Here is a 17,171-nt window from a genome sequence, read left to right as displayed (position 1 = left end):
CTAGGATAGTGATCCTATTGAACTCTAATTATTCATATGAAGCCTAAAGACCAGTTCAGTATATTATTGTTAGTCAAGGTTTATATACTTGTGTGGTGAACAAGAACATGAGTAGGGACAATTGAATGTGTTTGACCACAAACTTACAGAGCATCTCACTAAAATCTGAGAACCATATAGTAAATAGTAAATTTGCAAAATACCAATCCATCGTCTCAAAGTTGACTGTTCCATTTGCAAATATAAGTCTGTTGTCTCAGATTTCATTGTTCATGCATTTTCATGCCAACTGCGTTTCATTTCTGTTCTTTCCTTCTCGATCTACTGAAATACATTCTATGCCTGACCACCATTATATACTACTTGTATGGACATAAGTAATCCACACCACACTTAGTCATAATCTGTATTATTTACTCTAGAAATAATTATATTACTTAACTGTTTCTAAATTAAAAATAGGCGTTAGAGGGTCCAAAATCTGTGACTTAGTTGTTTTAGTGAATAATCTAACGGTTTCTAAGACAATATATTCAAGTCATCCAGTCAGATATCACATTGGATTAAAATGATCAATATTCACCAAATATTAATCTTGACCCAACGCTACATAGTCTTTTATACTAATCAATAATATTATCCTATTGACTATATCTAATATTAAGCACCTAATATAAACTATATATGCAAAGTGTACAGATTATTCAATAGTTTGACAAAATTATTTAATGCATGTATAACTTATTCATTTTATCAATGCACTAATCTACGAATCATCATGCCAAACCTTTTCACTTTACCCCTCCCCCTTTAGATCAAATATATGCATGTTAATAAGATGATTACTATTCATAGAAAGCCTATAGTTGTTGTTGTTGTTATTGTTGCCAAGACTTCATAAGATATTGTTCAAATCATTGTACCTAATTTGTATTGGTCTATTTCGTAGTAATGATGGATATTGTAAATAATAAATGGTTCGTTAATATATTGAATTTGTCAATTTTTTGTAGCAGTGGCGGATGCTTTTTATTCTTCTAAGTGATGTTGTGGAATAAATGGATTCTACGTTGTTTAATTATATTCAATACATTTTACTGGGTAATTAATCTTTTGTTGAGCTGGTGACCCGATGTAAGTTAAACCACCATTGGAAATCTGAGAGCGCTGGGCAGCCATTTTACTCTGGTGTGGGGCTCCTCGGTGGAGTCTACCCACAATCCCACACTCAGGACTCGAACCCAAGATCTTCGGTCTGGCGCACAGTGAACCAGCATCCAATGGTGTCAATGTCTAACTTCACTCAATCCACAAGATCATGCAATCATCTTACACTGTCTTCGGGGAGTAACTGCCTTACGCCCGATACGGATTAGCTCCACTGGTTACGGCTTCTTACAAGTATTGATTAAGATAAGAGGATTATTTGACATGATTAGTTAATATTTAATTAAAATATCAAAACTATTAATAAATGATGAACCAGTTTTAATATACAATTACTATTTTAGATTACAGGATGTATTGCTTTAAGTGTTGGAATTTATGAAATCACTTATAGTGATTATCATTTTCTTCGAGGAAAATATGATTTTGGATTATTTACTGGTGAGTTCATGGTGTATATGTTTGTTTGTGCTGGATGTTTTTATAGCGATTGTATTTTCTATTTTTATCATCACGATCTGAAAGTTTGAAGTCTGATTTCAAAAAAGATCGTACTTGGTTATTGCTCGTGTCATGAACTTTAAAGAAAAAGCTGTACGTCACGGAGTTTATACAAGTTTACTAATTGACGTCATTTAATAGATTGATAAATAGGTGTTAGATGATTGGAGGTAGTCGATGGGAAATTATTCCTGACCCAAACATCATGTTAATTAAGATTCATCCACAAAGAATACCTGGGATCTTGCGGGAAATTATGCATCCTATGGGATTCGAACCCACATCACTCATCTAAACAGACACTATCGTCTAACAATTTGAACCAAAACTGATATTCTACCGGACTGAAATATTTTTACTGGTTAATTACCAAACAATCATATTGTGTTTATCAATTCCTCAAATGCTGATTGAGTTCTCTAAATTGAGCTTCAGTGGGGTCACTAGTTTGAGTGACTGTTGAGGATGTTAGATCCCCAGAACTCACTTGGTAAATACCTTTTTTCATAATTTTATTTTGAAAATTTGAATTTCTTTGTTTTCAAGCCAAAAGCGCTCTTTCACCTTCATGTCGTATGTCCCACTTGCGAGAATCTTAAACACTATTGGCTCGTTGTATCTTTTGGTATACTATTTTGTAACGCTACCCAAGGACAATTTTATGCTGTTTATATACGTTTGATTTGTCCCTGTTGTTATTGCTCGTGCTTCTGGCTGCTTGCGGAATATATTTCCTCGTTCGAACTTGAACTTCTCACTCTAGTTAACGGGGCTGGGACGCATCAGAATAGCTAGCTTATTGGTCTTTGGTCACAGAGTCTTTGTTCCGTTCTCAGACTAGGTGAACTCGTAATCGCTTCAAATATAGTAGTGACCCAACATTCCATGTAGTATTTTGAGACTAACTGAATTTGTTCAGCACTAAATGGACTAGTAAAAAACGACACTGGTAACTACACATTGATCAATCAATTGATAAGTCTGTATCTTCTGACAATGAAATTACTTGGATAATTACATTAACATTGGAACAATTTGTGATGACCACTAGTAAAATCTAATTTATATATTTCAATCTTACATAAAATCTTTCAGATTCATTTAATTTAGTCGAAGAAAAATCTTTATGTTTCAAATGAAACTAATTCATCATATCCCATCAAACTTAAAACTATTTTTATTTTCCTTTCATATAAATCTATGATTATAAAATGTTACCTAATTTCTAAAATAGTTTAGTATTGATCACTGATATTCCTCCTTTTAAACTAGGATCTTATATGATATGTTCATGTGGGATAATTATTTTAATATCTAGTCCATTTGGTTGGGCTGGGATCCTGTCAAGATCAAGAGGTATATCAATATCAGTAAGTTCAATCGTTAAATCCAATTCAATTATTTTGTTTTAATAATAATAGCAATATGAATATTTCAATGTAATCACTTAGAATATAAAGTATCTTTATTGTTTATTAATATTATTATTACTATTATTAGTGGCTTTACTCATTATTATATTTTTGGTACAATATAGAATTCTCAGCAAAAAGATATCTCAACAAGTTTCCTTTTCTTATTTCTTGATCGATCCTTGCAATAAATATTAAGTGGTCGCCAGTTAGATGTTAATAGTTCAGGACTCGACATCTGAATAATCTATATTCTTTTTTATGCATATAACCACGATGTCTCTGATTGGACTCTTTTGTAACTTGTACTGCGAAATGTTGTAAACTTTTCACGAACGCATCTGAATAGGTTATGTGACTAAAAGGCATAATGATGTGTTCAAACAAACAAGAAAACAGATAACTTGTTGAAATAACCGGATGGCAGGAACGGGTAGTCTAGATATTCAAACAGGCCGCCTTGATCGATTTTACATTATGATAAACACAGTCTGTTCAACATGTATATGAACTATGTTTATAAGAAAAAAATACGTCGTAAATATTGGATTACATCAGTCATGTATTTCACTGAATGTCATTTCCGTTATTTTAAACATACCTGAATGTTACGAATTTCTTCTGTACACATAAATTGGGGTTATATGTACGAATTCCTATGGCTTCAGCTATATGTAGGAGGCGGGAACGAACTCTGTCGGGAAATGATGGAGGTATACGATAGATAAGTCGAAATGATTTCGATTTATCTACAGCATGACCGCTATCAATGAGATGCGCCAAGTTAGAACTGCGAATTGTTTTTATCTGGCCCTTTATAAACCAAGCTGGTAGATGTTCACTCATTCGTTGGTTAAGTTGCCTGGTAGTACGCCCTATATAGCTATCTCCACAGGAGCAGCTGAATTTGTAAATGCACATTGAGGAGGCCAACTCAGGGGCCAGATAAAAACAATTCGCAATTCTATATTGGCACATCTCATTGATACCTGGATGTTATAAAAGACTTGTTCAATTATTTCATCATTTAGTGTTTTATTATCTTCAGATTAATCCATTATTACTTTTATGAATATTTTTTACTCATTGAAGCTTTTAGTGGGATTTTTCAAGTCAGTGAAGCTTTTAGTTCATTTAAGGTTTTGGTTGAGTGTTGATAACTTCTAGATGATGTTCGTGTATAATTTTCGTAAATTCAAATATGTCATGAGAATTGTGGGTACGGATGGCTTTCGCAAATTTACTTCCATGATAGTTATCTGGATAGTGAGTCAGTGCTTGAAAAGTTAATTAGTCAGTCAGCTACAACATAGGACCAGGCATATATATATATATGCATCGGTTCGATTTACCGCATCTGATTAGCACAACAAGATGAACACCAAATTCATAGTAGTAGTTACTTCAATGGTAGTGATATATAAAAGAAGGATTGTATTGCACGGAAAGCATCAGAGATCATAAGTACTTTCGCCTTTTTCTTCAGCTTATAATGAAAATGTGAAATCGTGATCATGAATGCATCTGGATAAACATTTTGTATTTTAATCAAATAGAATAAGTAGTATATGTAGATAGAAATCGGATGTGTCGTTAAAGCACTTATTTTTATCAATTTGTAGCTACACAGAATCACTACAGACTATTGTTAGTTTAGGGATACATTTTCTCAGATCATGAAGCTTGAAAATGAACACAGAAATATGAGATTATTTTTGAAAGTCTTCAATTTATTTACTTAATACGTGTAAGAACGCATGACTGGCCTCAATCACTGATTGTGCCAGTCTATCACTACGGGATTTGAATCGACAACTGCATCTCTGTTCTAATGTGGTGTGGCAAATAGAACTGATGTACGCACGTACGAAGTTCTACGTTGTTACTGACTGTAAGAACGCAACATGACCTCTCAGAAAGAGTGGTGTTTTTCTAAACTGTAAAAATACCGGACTAATGAAGTTTAACTAGTATGAGAACTATGTGTAAAGTTTCTCCAGTAATCTAAATTCAAACAGAATTACGTAGTGACCGATACAATTTTACCAATGTGCCCATCGCAATTTGATAAATAGAATTCCATAAGAACTGAAGATTAGGCAAGCATGACACTGATTAGTACATAAAGACCGATCAATTATAAATATCTCAGTCTTGCAGAGGGTTAGAGATGATGTCTCAGACTGTGAAGCTAGGTAATACGGACTGTCTCGAATTATCAGTACGCTTTGCTAACACGAAAACTAGATTCAACAGGGGTTCCTGTCGATGACCTCCAACCACTTGAATTCAGCTACAAGATTTACACAAAATGATCAAATAATGTAAGTTAAATTATAAAATGTAAATCTTGATTACCAATGTTAAATAAGGTCTATTAACGACGCTAAATTGAACTAAACCTGATATATCTATAAATAATAACATATATGACACAACTATATCAAATTTCAGCGGTTTATATATTTCCATTTATGAACGAATTACTGTCACTTTTCCGCCTTGATTGATTCTAGAAGTTATGATCTATTAGTAAAGCGTAAAGAAAGTTGCTTATAAAAGTGATAATTATATTTTAATTTACCATATTTACCAATACCGACTATCTTCCTCTCCCTCTCTCTTCCTTTCATACAAATCAATGACTAATACACTAAATTATTGGGCATTTTTCCTGTTATTGATATCCAAAACTGTAATTTTTACCAGTCTCTGTTGAGGTATAATCTTTTAACAAATATATTTCTGTCTTTTTCATCATAAGTTTTGTATTATTCTGGTACTTAATGGAATTTGTCTACTTAGTTGTGGAATATGGTCATCAAAATATTCTGAAAATGTAAGTATATTTTGATATCATTTAAATTTAATAATATAGTTACATGGTTACAGTTTATGTCTGATTGATTAAATAATCAGAAGGGGTTTGTGGAGATTTTAGAAATTTCACAGATTGAAATCATGAGTCAATTGAAGCTAGACCAGCATGGAAAACCTGGAAGCACCGGACGGTCGTTTCGTCCTAGTATGGGACTCCTCAGCAGTGCGCAGTCTCCACAAAACCTCTTCTGATAATAATCATCTGCTTGCTAGTAACTGACTCCAAGAGATACTCCTGGAGTTCTAGTGAGAAGCCGTTGCCAGTGGAGTTCAATCAGGTCTGTTGTGAGATATCAACTCACTGAAGACAATTGTGTACGGTGGTGCAACTTCATGGATTGGTTGAAGTTAGACATTAACACCATTGGATGCCGGCTCAGTGGTCTAGTTGGTTAAGCACCTGGCGTGAGACTGACAGGTACTGGGTTCGAATCTCGCGGGGTGTGGGATCGTGGATGCGCACTCATGAGGTGTCCCGTACTAGGACGAGACGGCCGTCCAGTGCTTCCAGGTTTTCCATGGTGGTCTAGCTTCAATTGACTCATGATTTATATCTGACTCCAGTTTGATCGTTTTTAATTGCTGTTGTGATATACATATCCCCAATCCTCGTATATAACTATCGACTTAACTCGCATTAGTGAATAACGGTATTCAATAAGTCAAATACGAGAATGGATTTTTGAATATGTATATTTCGTACAATTGTTGATCGAGACAAACGACCAAAGAAAGCTAAGGGAAGAGAGGGAAGCGGAATGACGCGCAGTGGAGGTGTGTGAGCCAACTCGATTTAATCAAGCGTTAATCACCATTGATAGTCACACAAAAATAAGCTACTGACATGTGATGAATAGAATAAGAAATGTACACATACGCTCATATAAAAACAGTTAAGGTTGATAAGTGAATAATTAACAAGCTTAAAACGTGACTAAAGAAGAATGAATAAATTGGACTGTCCAGAAGCTAGAATAAGTTATATTGGCTTAATATAGTAACTGACACTACATTGTATGAATGATAATTCAGAATATTGTTTTTGTAACAAAATTGCACAAACAAACGTTAGATTATACAGTTCTCAAGATAAGTCAGATAAGTGTATGTTATAAAGATTAACTTAAAAGTAACTTGGACAAATTTAAATCCATTGTTGACTAAATGGTAAAATAATTATGGTGAGACTACAATTTATGGACGACGTTTGAACGAATCTTAAGTGACTTTGAGAAATATTAGCCAATCAGGAAACAGTTAGTATAGAGTAGAAATATATTATTCATTTCTTTTACATGATTCAAAAACTTTCCAATGTTAGAAAGAGGTTCAGAGGTTCTAATATCGTAATACATGTGATACAGGAACTCATCTATATAACTCGTTAATAGTAGGCCTCTAGATCCATGATAAGGTCGCAAAAACTCTCTCTGCTTCGACCACATAGCTTCAGTATTGTTTGTGTTCACTCCGGTTGTGTAAACTTGTCATTTTTTATTACTGGTGCTCTTGTTGTACAGTTCGTAACAATTACTATAATTTACTTTAGTCTCAATTTGGATCGTGCGGAAAAAGTTCCTTTTCTAGCAGACTTCTTCCTCCAACATATGTTACATCGAAAGACAACATCATCACGGTAGTCTGCACGACGTCCATAAGTCATTTGATTACCACAATCACAAACAAAGTAACTTCTTAATAGTTCCATTTGTTATAGCCCCTCAATTATCATGTTTTCTCTAAAAATCTTCTGTGAACCGATTGTACGCGAGCATCAGGTACTGAAATTGGAGTCGTGACCTTGAAATCCCTCAAGCACTTCGGATTAGCTCGTCCATAAATTATAGTCTTGCCATAATTATAAAAAATCCCTAAAACTATTTTTGAAGATTTTTACATAATATTTAATAAATTTACTGAAGTTTTCTATGGGTTTTCCTAACTGCAACAAATCAATAAAACAATGATATATAAATTCATTCAGATGGATATAAATCATCTGTCTTCTTGAACCCTAATAAGAATTTACAAAGAGTTTAAAGAATTATTATTTTATTCCTAGTTACAGTTTAGAGTTGAGGTTAAGTGTTTAGGGTTCGAGTATATGAATAGAATTGATTCACATATTATATCTAATCTTAAAATCAAGAATAGGAGATTTGATGAGTTTATCATTATCCATTTAATATTTCTTTATAATTCTAAATACTCTTAACACTATACAAATTGATTTCAACTTCTCATTTCATATTATACAATATAGAAGTAATAAGGGTGTAATACAGAGACAAACATAAAAATAACCGGAACGAATATTCAACTAATTCTCAGTAAATCAGAAAACAATTACTTTGTTAAATGGATAGTTTGTAGATAAGGAAATAATAATACTACAATGCATAGACAGATTTCATATATTTAATAGATTAGCTAAAATCTTCTACGAGTTAATCTGCCTGTAAAACGAAAAATAACAACATAAAAACTCGTCCCCATGGATATCGATTATTTATTTTCACCAGAACATAAAAGGCTTGAAATAGATTTCTAGGATTTTTTGGTTGAGATCATGAATCGATCAATGTTAGACCATCATTGGAAACATGGAAGCACTAGATGGTCGCTTAGTTCTAGTATGGGACTCAGCAGCGTGCATCCACGAACCCACATACGGGGTCCAGACCCCAGACCTTTGTTCTCGCGCATGAACGCTTAACTTCTAGACCACTGAGTCGGCAGCTAACGGTGTTAGGTATTTAAGGCAAGAATTAGGGATTCATGTTTAGGATTTCCATCATGAACTAACATCAGCAATAAGGGGAAACTGCTCTGTAGACAAATGTATAGATACATTTAGCACAACAAATTAAGAAGCGATATCTGATAAGTTCATTGATAAAATATAAGGTCATCAGGTTAAGGTTTATTCAGCATTAAGATTTTAGGTTAGAATTTAACGATAGTGTAGATTCCCTTTGTCATATTGTGGTGTTTGAATGAACTAATGATTCTTTTGTACTTGTTGAATGCTTGATTTCGAATTCCAAATACAGTACATTCGTTCGTGCTTATCTAGTACTTCTTGATCCGATTACGTTATTTCTGAGATTCTTAGTTCATACTATAATTCAAATACTCCTAATCATCATATTGGCGTCGCGATGGAGCTTGTGATGGAATTGTTGGATATGCATTCAGATTTAGATGCTTTTGAGGATTATTTTGAAAGGTTCAAAATCTCGGCTATGACCAAGGAAGATGATGAGGATGTTAATATTGTAGCACATTTCCTCACATTCATCGGAAAAGAAGCATATAACTTACTAAAAACTCTGGCTTTACCGGAAAAGCCCATTTCGCTTCCTTATACTGCTCTCAAGGAATTACTGCTAGACTATGTTAATTATACAAATTTCGATTGCGGTAAAGGGAGATTTCGTAAAATGATTCACAAGGATATAAGAAATTCCACTAGATTACGTCATCCCAACCCAGTGCATACTCAAGGATATACAGATAATTCATTGAGGAGTTGCAATGCATTTCACGAAGATGGGCACAAGTTTGGTCAGTGTTTGTCCTGTGGCAAGTTCCACTCTTTTAATTCATGTAAATTTCGTAATTCTATGGGTTTTAAATTTGGTGATATTGGACATATTCAGTCAGTCTGTAATACTAATGTTCATCTTATTGCAACTAATATTAAGTCTTGTAATTCTGATTCGGCGAGGATCTAATTTATGGACGAGCCAATCAAAAGCGTTTTAGAGACTTCAAGGTTACGACGCCAACTTCAGGGCTTAATGCTAACGTACGATGGGTTCGCAAGAAATTTTGTTCAAAAGGTGTTAATTTAGCGACTATAACAAATAAAACGGCAAGACTATAATTTGTGGACGAGCCAATCAGGTGTAAGATAACAGATCTCGGATTTTGGAGCGAAAGTCTTTTATCCATTTGGTTAAATAGGGTTTTGACATTATAGCTGATGTCAGTTCGTGATGAAAACCCCATATATAATTCTTAACTGAGGCAAATTACGACAATTATTGCGAACTGGATAATAAGAGCACCAGTAACACTGGCTGCAGCCAGGTACTACAATATATACGATGCTTGGAGAGCGTACAGACTCCTACATAGGCTTGGTTAAGTGCGTCGTGTCGTTATCCACAAGCAGTATTTTGTGTACTCTACAACCGAAGTGCACATAAACAATATAGAAACTATGTGGTCGAGACTGAAAGAATTTTTGACATTTTATCATGGCTCTGGAGGCCAGCTATTATGTAGCCGTATGTATGATTTTCTAAACTGCATGGATTACTAATTTAGAACCTCTTTCTAACCTTTTGAAAGCACGTATAAGAAATGTATCCACTTTATTACCTTGGTTTTGCATAATATATTTTTACTCTACACTTAATGTACGCTGATTGGCTCATATTCTCAAGGTCACTTAAGATTCGCTCAAAGGTCGTCCATAAATTGGATATGCGCCTCTGATTCTATTAAGTCCAGTGTTCCTAATGATCATTCATCCTTATCAACGATTTCAAAAGACAATGTAGAGTCATATAGCAGTTCGGAGTTAAATGAAACTCAGAATTCTTGTGAGACAACAATTTCTAATCTACCAACTTCTTATCAGATCTCTCATGTTATGTACCAGATATAGATTGTCCTAATGATTCACATATTCCTGATGAAAGTTCTTACAAATCTGAGGAAAATATGTTGAGTGAATCTAATCTTGATCGGAAACCTGATGCAGTGTTGATAGATGCTGATCTTTCTAATGATCCTTTACTCTGCAATGACATTCATAATAAATTTGAGGAAAGTATTTCAGAAAAATCAAATCTTGATGTCGTATCAAATATTATTTGTCCTCATAATCCATTTGTTTCTTGTGGGAAACTTGTGCACTGCGAAGCGCAGGTACCAAATGAGCTCGATTTTGATTACAATTCGGATGATTTCATATCAACTGTTGTTTATCCTTACCACAAAGTCAATTCTAATGTTTACTCTAAACAATCTGAGAAATATATTTTAAGTGAAGCCACACCATTCATAACTTGGGGATATGAAGATCCAACATTATTTCGTAGGGGAGGATAGTCTGAAAGTCTATAGTTCAAATTCTAGGTAGCAGTAGTTTCAGTACTCAATCCCAGGAAGCAGACAATACAGAGTCTTTATCCAATACACTGTTGGACAGACACAGAATGAACTTAAGAAGAAGACGTACAATCAATTACAGACACCTAGACTCCAATTTAAGCTGTGACGGATGTGGTGTTCGAATGAACTAATGATTCTTTTGTACTTGTTGAATGCTTGATTTCGAATTCCAAATACAGTACATTCGTTCGTGCTTATCTAGTACTTCTTGATCCGATTACGTTATTTCTGAGATTCTTAGTTCATACTATAATTCAAATACTCCTAATTATCACACATATGCAATCTATAGGAACAGAATTTGGGGTAAAAAAAGTAATTTTCAATTATCATTTTAAATATTTTGAACAATGTACAAAAGTTAGTAGAAAATATATTTGGAGATACACCAATGAGTAGAAAATTGGATTGCTGACAAAATTGTTTTTAATGCTCATTATACATAACATTTGAATTCTGAGCAAAATCTCAAGAGTCATTTTCTCAATTCTGAATAGCTAGTATGTATACCATCCCTTTTTATTGACTGATCATTATATACACTACAAATTTATGTTTATTAATCCAACAACATGTTGAAAGTTGAGATAACAAATAAGTAACCACTTGATGTTTTTACTTGTATCATCCCATTGTTATTTAGGTCTGCAATTGATCAGTCTCTTGTTGGCATATGTGTATCCTGTGCGGACTGCCTCGATATTGCCTGAAGTCACAAGCATTATGATCAAAGATGAATAGTGGCTAGAAGTGGAATCCAGGACGCGCGTTTAGTCCCATTTGGGACTCACCAGCTGGGTGTACGTGCATCGCAGAGATGATGTCCACCCTGGGACTCGAACCCAGTACCGTTCGCTTCAAACGCCATCGCGTTATCCACTTAGCTACTGAGCCCTGATGGCCACCTGCTTGTGCAATGGGGTGAAGTTATATTCACTTCGTGTTGTTTATTTATATCTTCCCATTGTTATTTAGGATTTCAATTGATCAGTCTCTTGTTGGTATATATGCATCCAGTGAGGACTGCCTCGATATTGCTTAAAGTCACGAAACGCATATCCTAGATTCCACCGCTAGCCATTATCTATCTTTACTTAAATAATTAACCAATTTATAAAATATCATTCAACTAAGAAGAATAAAGTTGAACTTTTTTATAAAACAATTTTTAGATTACTTCAATACTGTAACATTGATCTTTATCAACATTATTTAATTTAACATTCTTTTAGATACACATTGACCTAAATGAAATGTTTGATAATTTACTAAAAAATTATGACGAGAAACGTTTAATGGTGAATGATGAAACTAAATTTCTTAATTACATTCAATATAAAGTAAGTAATATGAACATAAATTTTCTTTTTTTAAAATATCAAACAACTGGAAAGTCATCAAGTACTGTAGAATATCGATACATGGAAACCATTATTGTCATTTCTCTCCTAGTTCCAGCTATTTTAAATGACAAGGATTACAAAAAAAAATACAGGTTTATTTTGATAAAGAATGAATTAGACAGAATGGAAGTATGAATATAGATACGGTGACTTTGAAAGCAGGACAGGAAATCAGTTTAGTAAAAACAGTAACTACCCAATAAAAAAAGAAATCATTTAGTCGTTGTAAATATGAGGATTGGTTCCTTTGACTAAGTAAAAAATGAAAACAAAAAATGTATATACTTAAAGTAACAAAATAAACTAGTAAATAAGTGATTTTCTGGAGACTTAAGATTACTAACAAGTGAATAGATGATTCATCCTTAATGATCTACAATCCTCACTTCTTAGGGAATCAAATACACAACCCTCAAATCTAGAACTAAATACACAACACTCTTAGTATACCAAGTTGTAATCTGTTATTTTAAAATACCAACGTCAGTTACATTGCAAGCAGTACCATCTTCATTCACTGTTTTCTGTAAGTACTCATCTAACTGACAACTTTGTTGAATTCACAGATCATAACTTTCTACTGAGACTTCAGGAACTATATTTCAAAGACAATCATTACTAAGCTCATAAGTATCATCCAGTGCAGTGACTTTAAGGTGTTTATTTTTTAAATATAAACACAGTTTTCATTACATTGTATGTTAACACTGCTGGAAATTTCAAATCTAAGATGAAACAGTTGTCCAATCCTTCTAGAGTTTTTTTATTCTTTGTGTGTTGTTTGTTCTTAGTAAAGGGTGTTTTTAGTATTTATCAGAAAAAAAGTTTTTTTTTGTAAGACCTGTCATCTACCTAAAGGAGCGTTTGTCTAAGTTACTCACTAGTTTAAAAAATCCTCTTCGTAATCAGATTTTTCAAATGATAAACAAAATAGATATATACGATTAAAAAGTATGAAACATTAATACAGTGCATTTAATATTTGATTGTCTATGGAAACAAACAGGAAGTTTCAAAAACAAAAGTATTAGAGTGGTAAAAGTCTAAGTTATATTTATGTCTTTAGTGATATATCACTAAGAGTGATTTGAAAAAAAACACTAACTGGTTAATGAGTTACGACAAAAACCACTAGTGTCTAGTCTTTAGGTCTGATCAAACTGTATCATTCAACTTGTCAAGTAGCCACTAATAAAGGGTAACACATTTGACTGAAACGTTGAGTTATGTGGCTTCGATCCACATGAAAACGACCAGTTCTACCGAGATGATGAACGTCGAGAGATACAAAACCTAGTTTCAAGGCATCTTATATTACTGTCAAAATAGAAATCTAGAGTAAACAAATTAATTTACCAATAATATCTACACATATTTTATATTTTGTATTATCTTTCTAATAAATTGTGGATGTCTTATTATGCAGCATTGTATTTCCCTTTACATCAATTGAAAAACTTAAACCGCTTCGTAACTTAGTGATTAGTGAATTCACGAAATTCTTCAGTTGAACACTTAATGTTCATCATTGAGATGCTTATGCAACCCAATACATATTTAACTCAATAATCTTTTGCATGGTAAATTAAGTTCTCAATTGTAAAATTCAAAAAAAAAAATTTATTACACAATCTAACATTTGATGGTGACCAGAAGAGAAGTCTATCTGGCTTGAAATATTAAAACCAAGGGAAGTACACCACATGAATCCTCACGAAAATAATGCTATCTATCAAATTTAGTTAGTGGCTAGAAGCAGAATCCAAGACGCGCATTTCATTGTGTTCGTGACTCGTTAACCAGATGTACTTGTCATATCCCAGTGTTAATGTTTACTCCAAGGCTCAAATCAATTGTCTTTGGTTTCAAAACCCAGCTTGTTATCCACTGACCGGCTGCGTCCAGATACCCATTAGCTTAATGTAATAGGTATGAATTGCTATTTCTTTTCTCTAGGGATTCAATATTTTAAAATCACCATTCTGATAGTAACAATAATTATCCTTTTGTAGTTTGATTGCTGTGGTAAATTAAATGTTGAAGATTTGTTAGATCGTAAACCAATTATTGCATGTGGAATGAAACCAATTGAAAAGAAGGTATGTTCAATTTTTTAGGATTATTATTGTCATTAACAGTGTAATTAATAATTCATTCAATTAGGGATGTTTAACGAAAGTTATTGGCACGACAAAATCCGGTCAATTTCGTATTGCATTTGTTAGCATCTGTTTAGCTATGTGGCAGGTCAGTAAATAACTAACTATTAAGTAGTGTATTTGTTATTATTAGATTTTTTATTAAATATCAATCAGCAAATATGTATATCACGGGTTGACCTTAGTTAAATAACCGCTGGGAACCAGAAAGAGCTGGACAAACGTACAGTCCAAGTAAGGACTCCTTAGTAATGATTAGCCATGATCCTATCGAAGACAGAATCTAGGACCCTTGATCTCGAGGTGAAAATCTTATCTTTAGACCATTGATCTGGCATCCAATGGTTTAAACATTTAATTTCAACCAATCATCTTCGAATCACACTAGTGATTAACTGTACTCGGCATGGCAGAGCACCATTAACCAAACGTATAAAGCATTAAATACCTGCTTATTGGATCAAAGGTTAAGTATTGGCATTGAAACCAGAAGTCCTGGATTTGAACACTGGCGGGGCCATGTGTGTGCACTGCTGGGTGGTACCATATTAGGAGGGAAAGGCATTTCAGTGCTTCCTGGTTCACAGTAGTTGGTTAATCAGGATCAGTTCGTTATGTCAACTTCAAAATTTACTTATTTTCACGATCCCCGTAGAATAATAAAGTTATTGTTTTCTTCCTTGTGAAGTCATAATAATTGTGCCTAGCCCACTCAAATTTTTGCTATGGCTGTTTTGTAACTATGCAGGTTTTTCGAGGAATTCTCATATTCTAAACTTATTTTAAAAGTTGATTATGCACGTAAGGTAAAAACAAATGTATTCGTGAGGTTTTGTAGTTAATCGATAACGTAATGTGATATTAAATGCTATAATATATTTTCAAAGTTGAATTCACTAGTCGATCTAAGCTAGATCACTGTTGAAAACCTGGAAGCACTGGATGGCCGTTTCATCCTTCATGTGAAAGCATGAAGCGCACTACTGAGGAGTCTCATACTAGGACAGAACGGCTGTTCAATATTTCCAATAGTGATCTAGCTTAGATCAACTCGTGAAATGAACTTTGAAAATACCACGATCTCCACAAATCCCTATACTGACTATAAGATATCATAATGGTTTGGATATTTTTCTTCTTGCCTATGCTTTGGAGAGTCGACATCAGATTACACTAGAATATATACATATTACATCATGTGAAAAAAGTTGGAAATGTATTGCATTCAAATTTGATTAACAGTTGAAACATATTTTAATATATTTTCAGGATTATTATATTTTATTTTAACACATAGATATTGGTACAAGGAGGCACCAAATACATATGCGCCACACAGATCTCAATTGATTTGTGTGAGGGCTGTGATACTGCCCGAGTGCCCAAACCGAAGCAGGTGGTTGTCTTAAATGGTCACTACCTAACTGTTTGAACTAGAGGTCTAATCCATAAGGCAGTGGAGCATCGTAAGGAGATGCAGTCCCATGGTAGCCGATCGATAATTGGTTCATACGACATTTGTTCCCTCAGGGTATTAGAGCCCATGTACACCATTGGTTTGGAATCAGGGTTTTCCAACTCCCCTAGGTGGACTCTCCATATCCACCAACCCGGTTAAAGCGCCGGACACTCGCTTTTCGTCCTCTCAATTTCGTAAACAACACCCCCGCCACGAGAAGGCAGTGAATAGACTTCCCTGTCAGAGGCTATTTACGCGTGGCCATGTGAGAGCATTTCGAGCACTCTCGGCCGTACCACGGCATTTGGGGGATGAAATATATTCTAAGATGGGATTATATCAATATTGTAACTTTTAGCATGGGATCATTGTTATGATTTTCTGAATTATTATTTTCATTAACCTTTGTATCTTACCTAAATCGTATATCTGTCCTCTTTTAGTTTTTCGGTATCATTATTTACTCCTTCTTTACTTGTTCAAACTGGAATAATCAAAATCACCATCATCATTTTGATTATTAGTATTCAAAAAAGAATACAAGGAACTTTGAATAATGATAATGATGGAAAGAATTTTTAGACAGAAGTATATGTTACTATAAAATATATTGGTATCTATGCCTTAAAAAGAAATAAACAAATGAATTGACAATATTCAGTGAGGATAATTATTTTGATTATATTAGTAATCGCAGAGAGAGAGAGAGAGGAAAAAAAGAAAGATACCTTGGTTACAACAGTATTATGTCTTTTTCTTTTCCAATTTACTTGTTTAAATTAATCAATTAGGTTACAAAACTTCTATGGTAAAATAAAAAATCATGGATGTTAAATGATAGTTGAGACAGATTTTTGTATTTATCATTGATAAATCTTAGTTGGTGTACTGCTAAAGATCAGTGAGCATTATATAGTTGTTTGAGTATATTTTAACACTTCTCATTAGTGTATATACATGACTTTTTCAGCAAAACGAATAGTTTGAAGGTAGCATTCTTCAA

The 17,171-nt window shown here is 33.7% G+C and overlaps 1 protein-coding gene across 2 annotated transcripts; it reads left to right on the top strand.

Moving 5' to 3' along the window:
* Positions 1–725: 725 nt before the first annotated feature.
* TSPAN8 (Tetraspanin-8) lies at positions 726–16,916 on the top strand. 2 transcript variants are annotated; one of them, XM_051215208.1, is made up of 8 exons: positions 726–1,101; positions 1,512–1,608; positions 2,941–3,038; positions 5,845–5,919; positions 12,380–12,487; positions 14,563–14,649; positions 14,714–14,797; positions 16,612–16,916. In XM_051215208.1, the coding sequence occupies exons 1-8, from the start codon at positions 1,045–1,047 to the stop codon at positions 16,690–16,692; spliced, it is 687 nt and encodes a 228-aa protein (XP_051068401.1). In that variant the 5' UTR covers positions 726–1,044; the 3' UTR covers positions 16,693–16,916. The 2 variants fall into 2 exon arrangements, with proteins under 2 accessions (XP_051068401.1, XP_051068402.1); XM_051215209.1 differs by lacking the exon at positions 14,714–14,797 and having other exon boundaries at positions 726–963; positions 1,014–1,101; positions 16,612–16,776.
* The last annotated feature ends 255 nt before the right edge of the window (positions 16,917–17,171 follow it).

This window comes from Schistosoma haematobium, chromosome 2 (assembly GCF_000699445.3).
Source record: "Schistosoma haematobium chromosome 2, whole genome shotgun sequence".
NCBI classification, from domain to species: Eukaryota; Metazoa; Platyhelminthes; class Trematoda; order Strigeidida; family Schistosomatidae; genus Schistosoma; species Schistosoma haematobium.
Note: the sequence above shows the minus strand (reverse complement) of the source record. Positions and strands in the feature narration are given on the sequence as shown.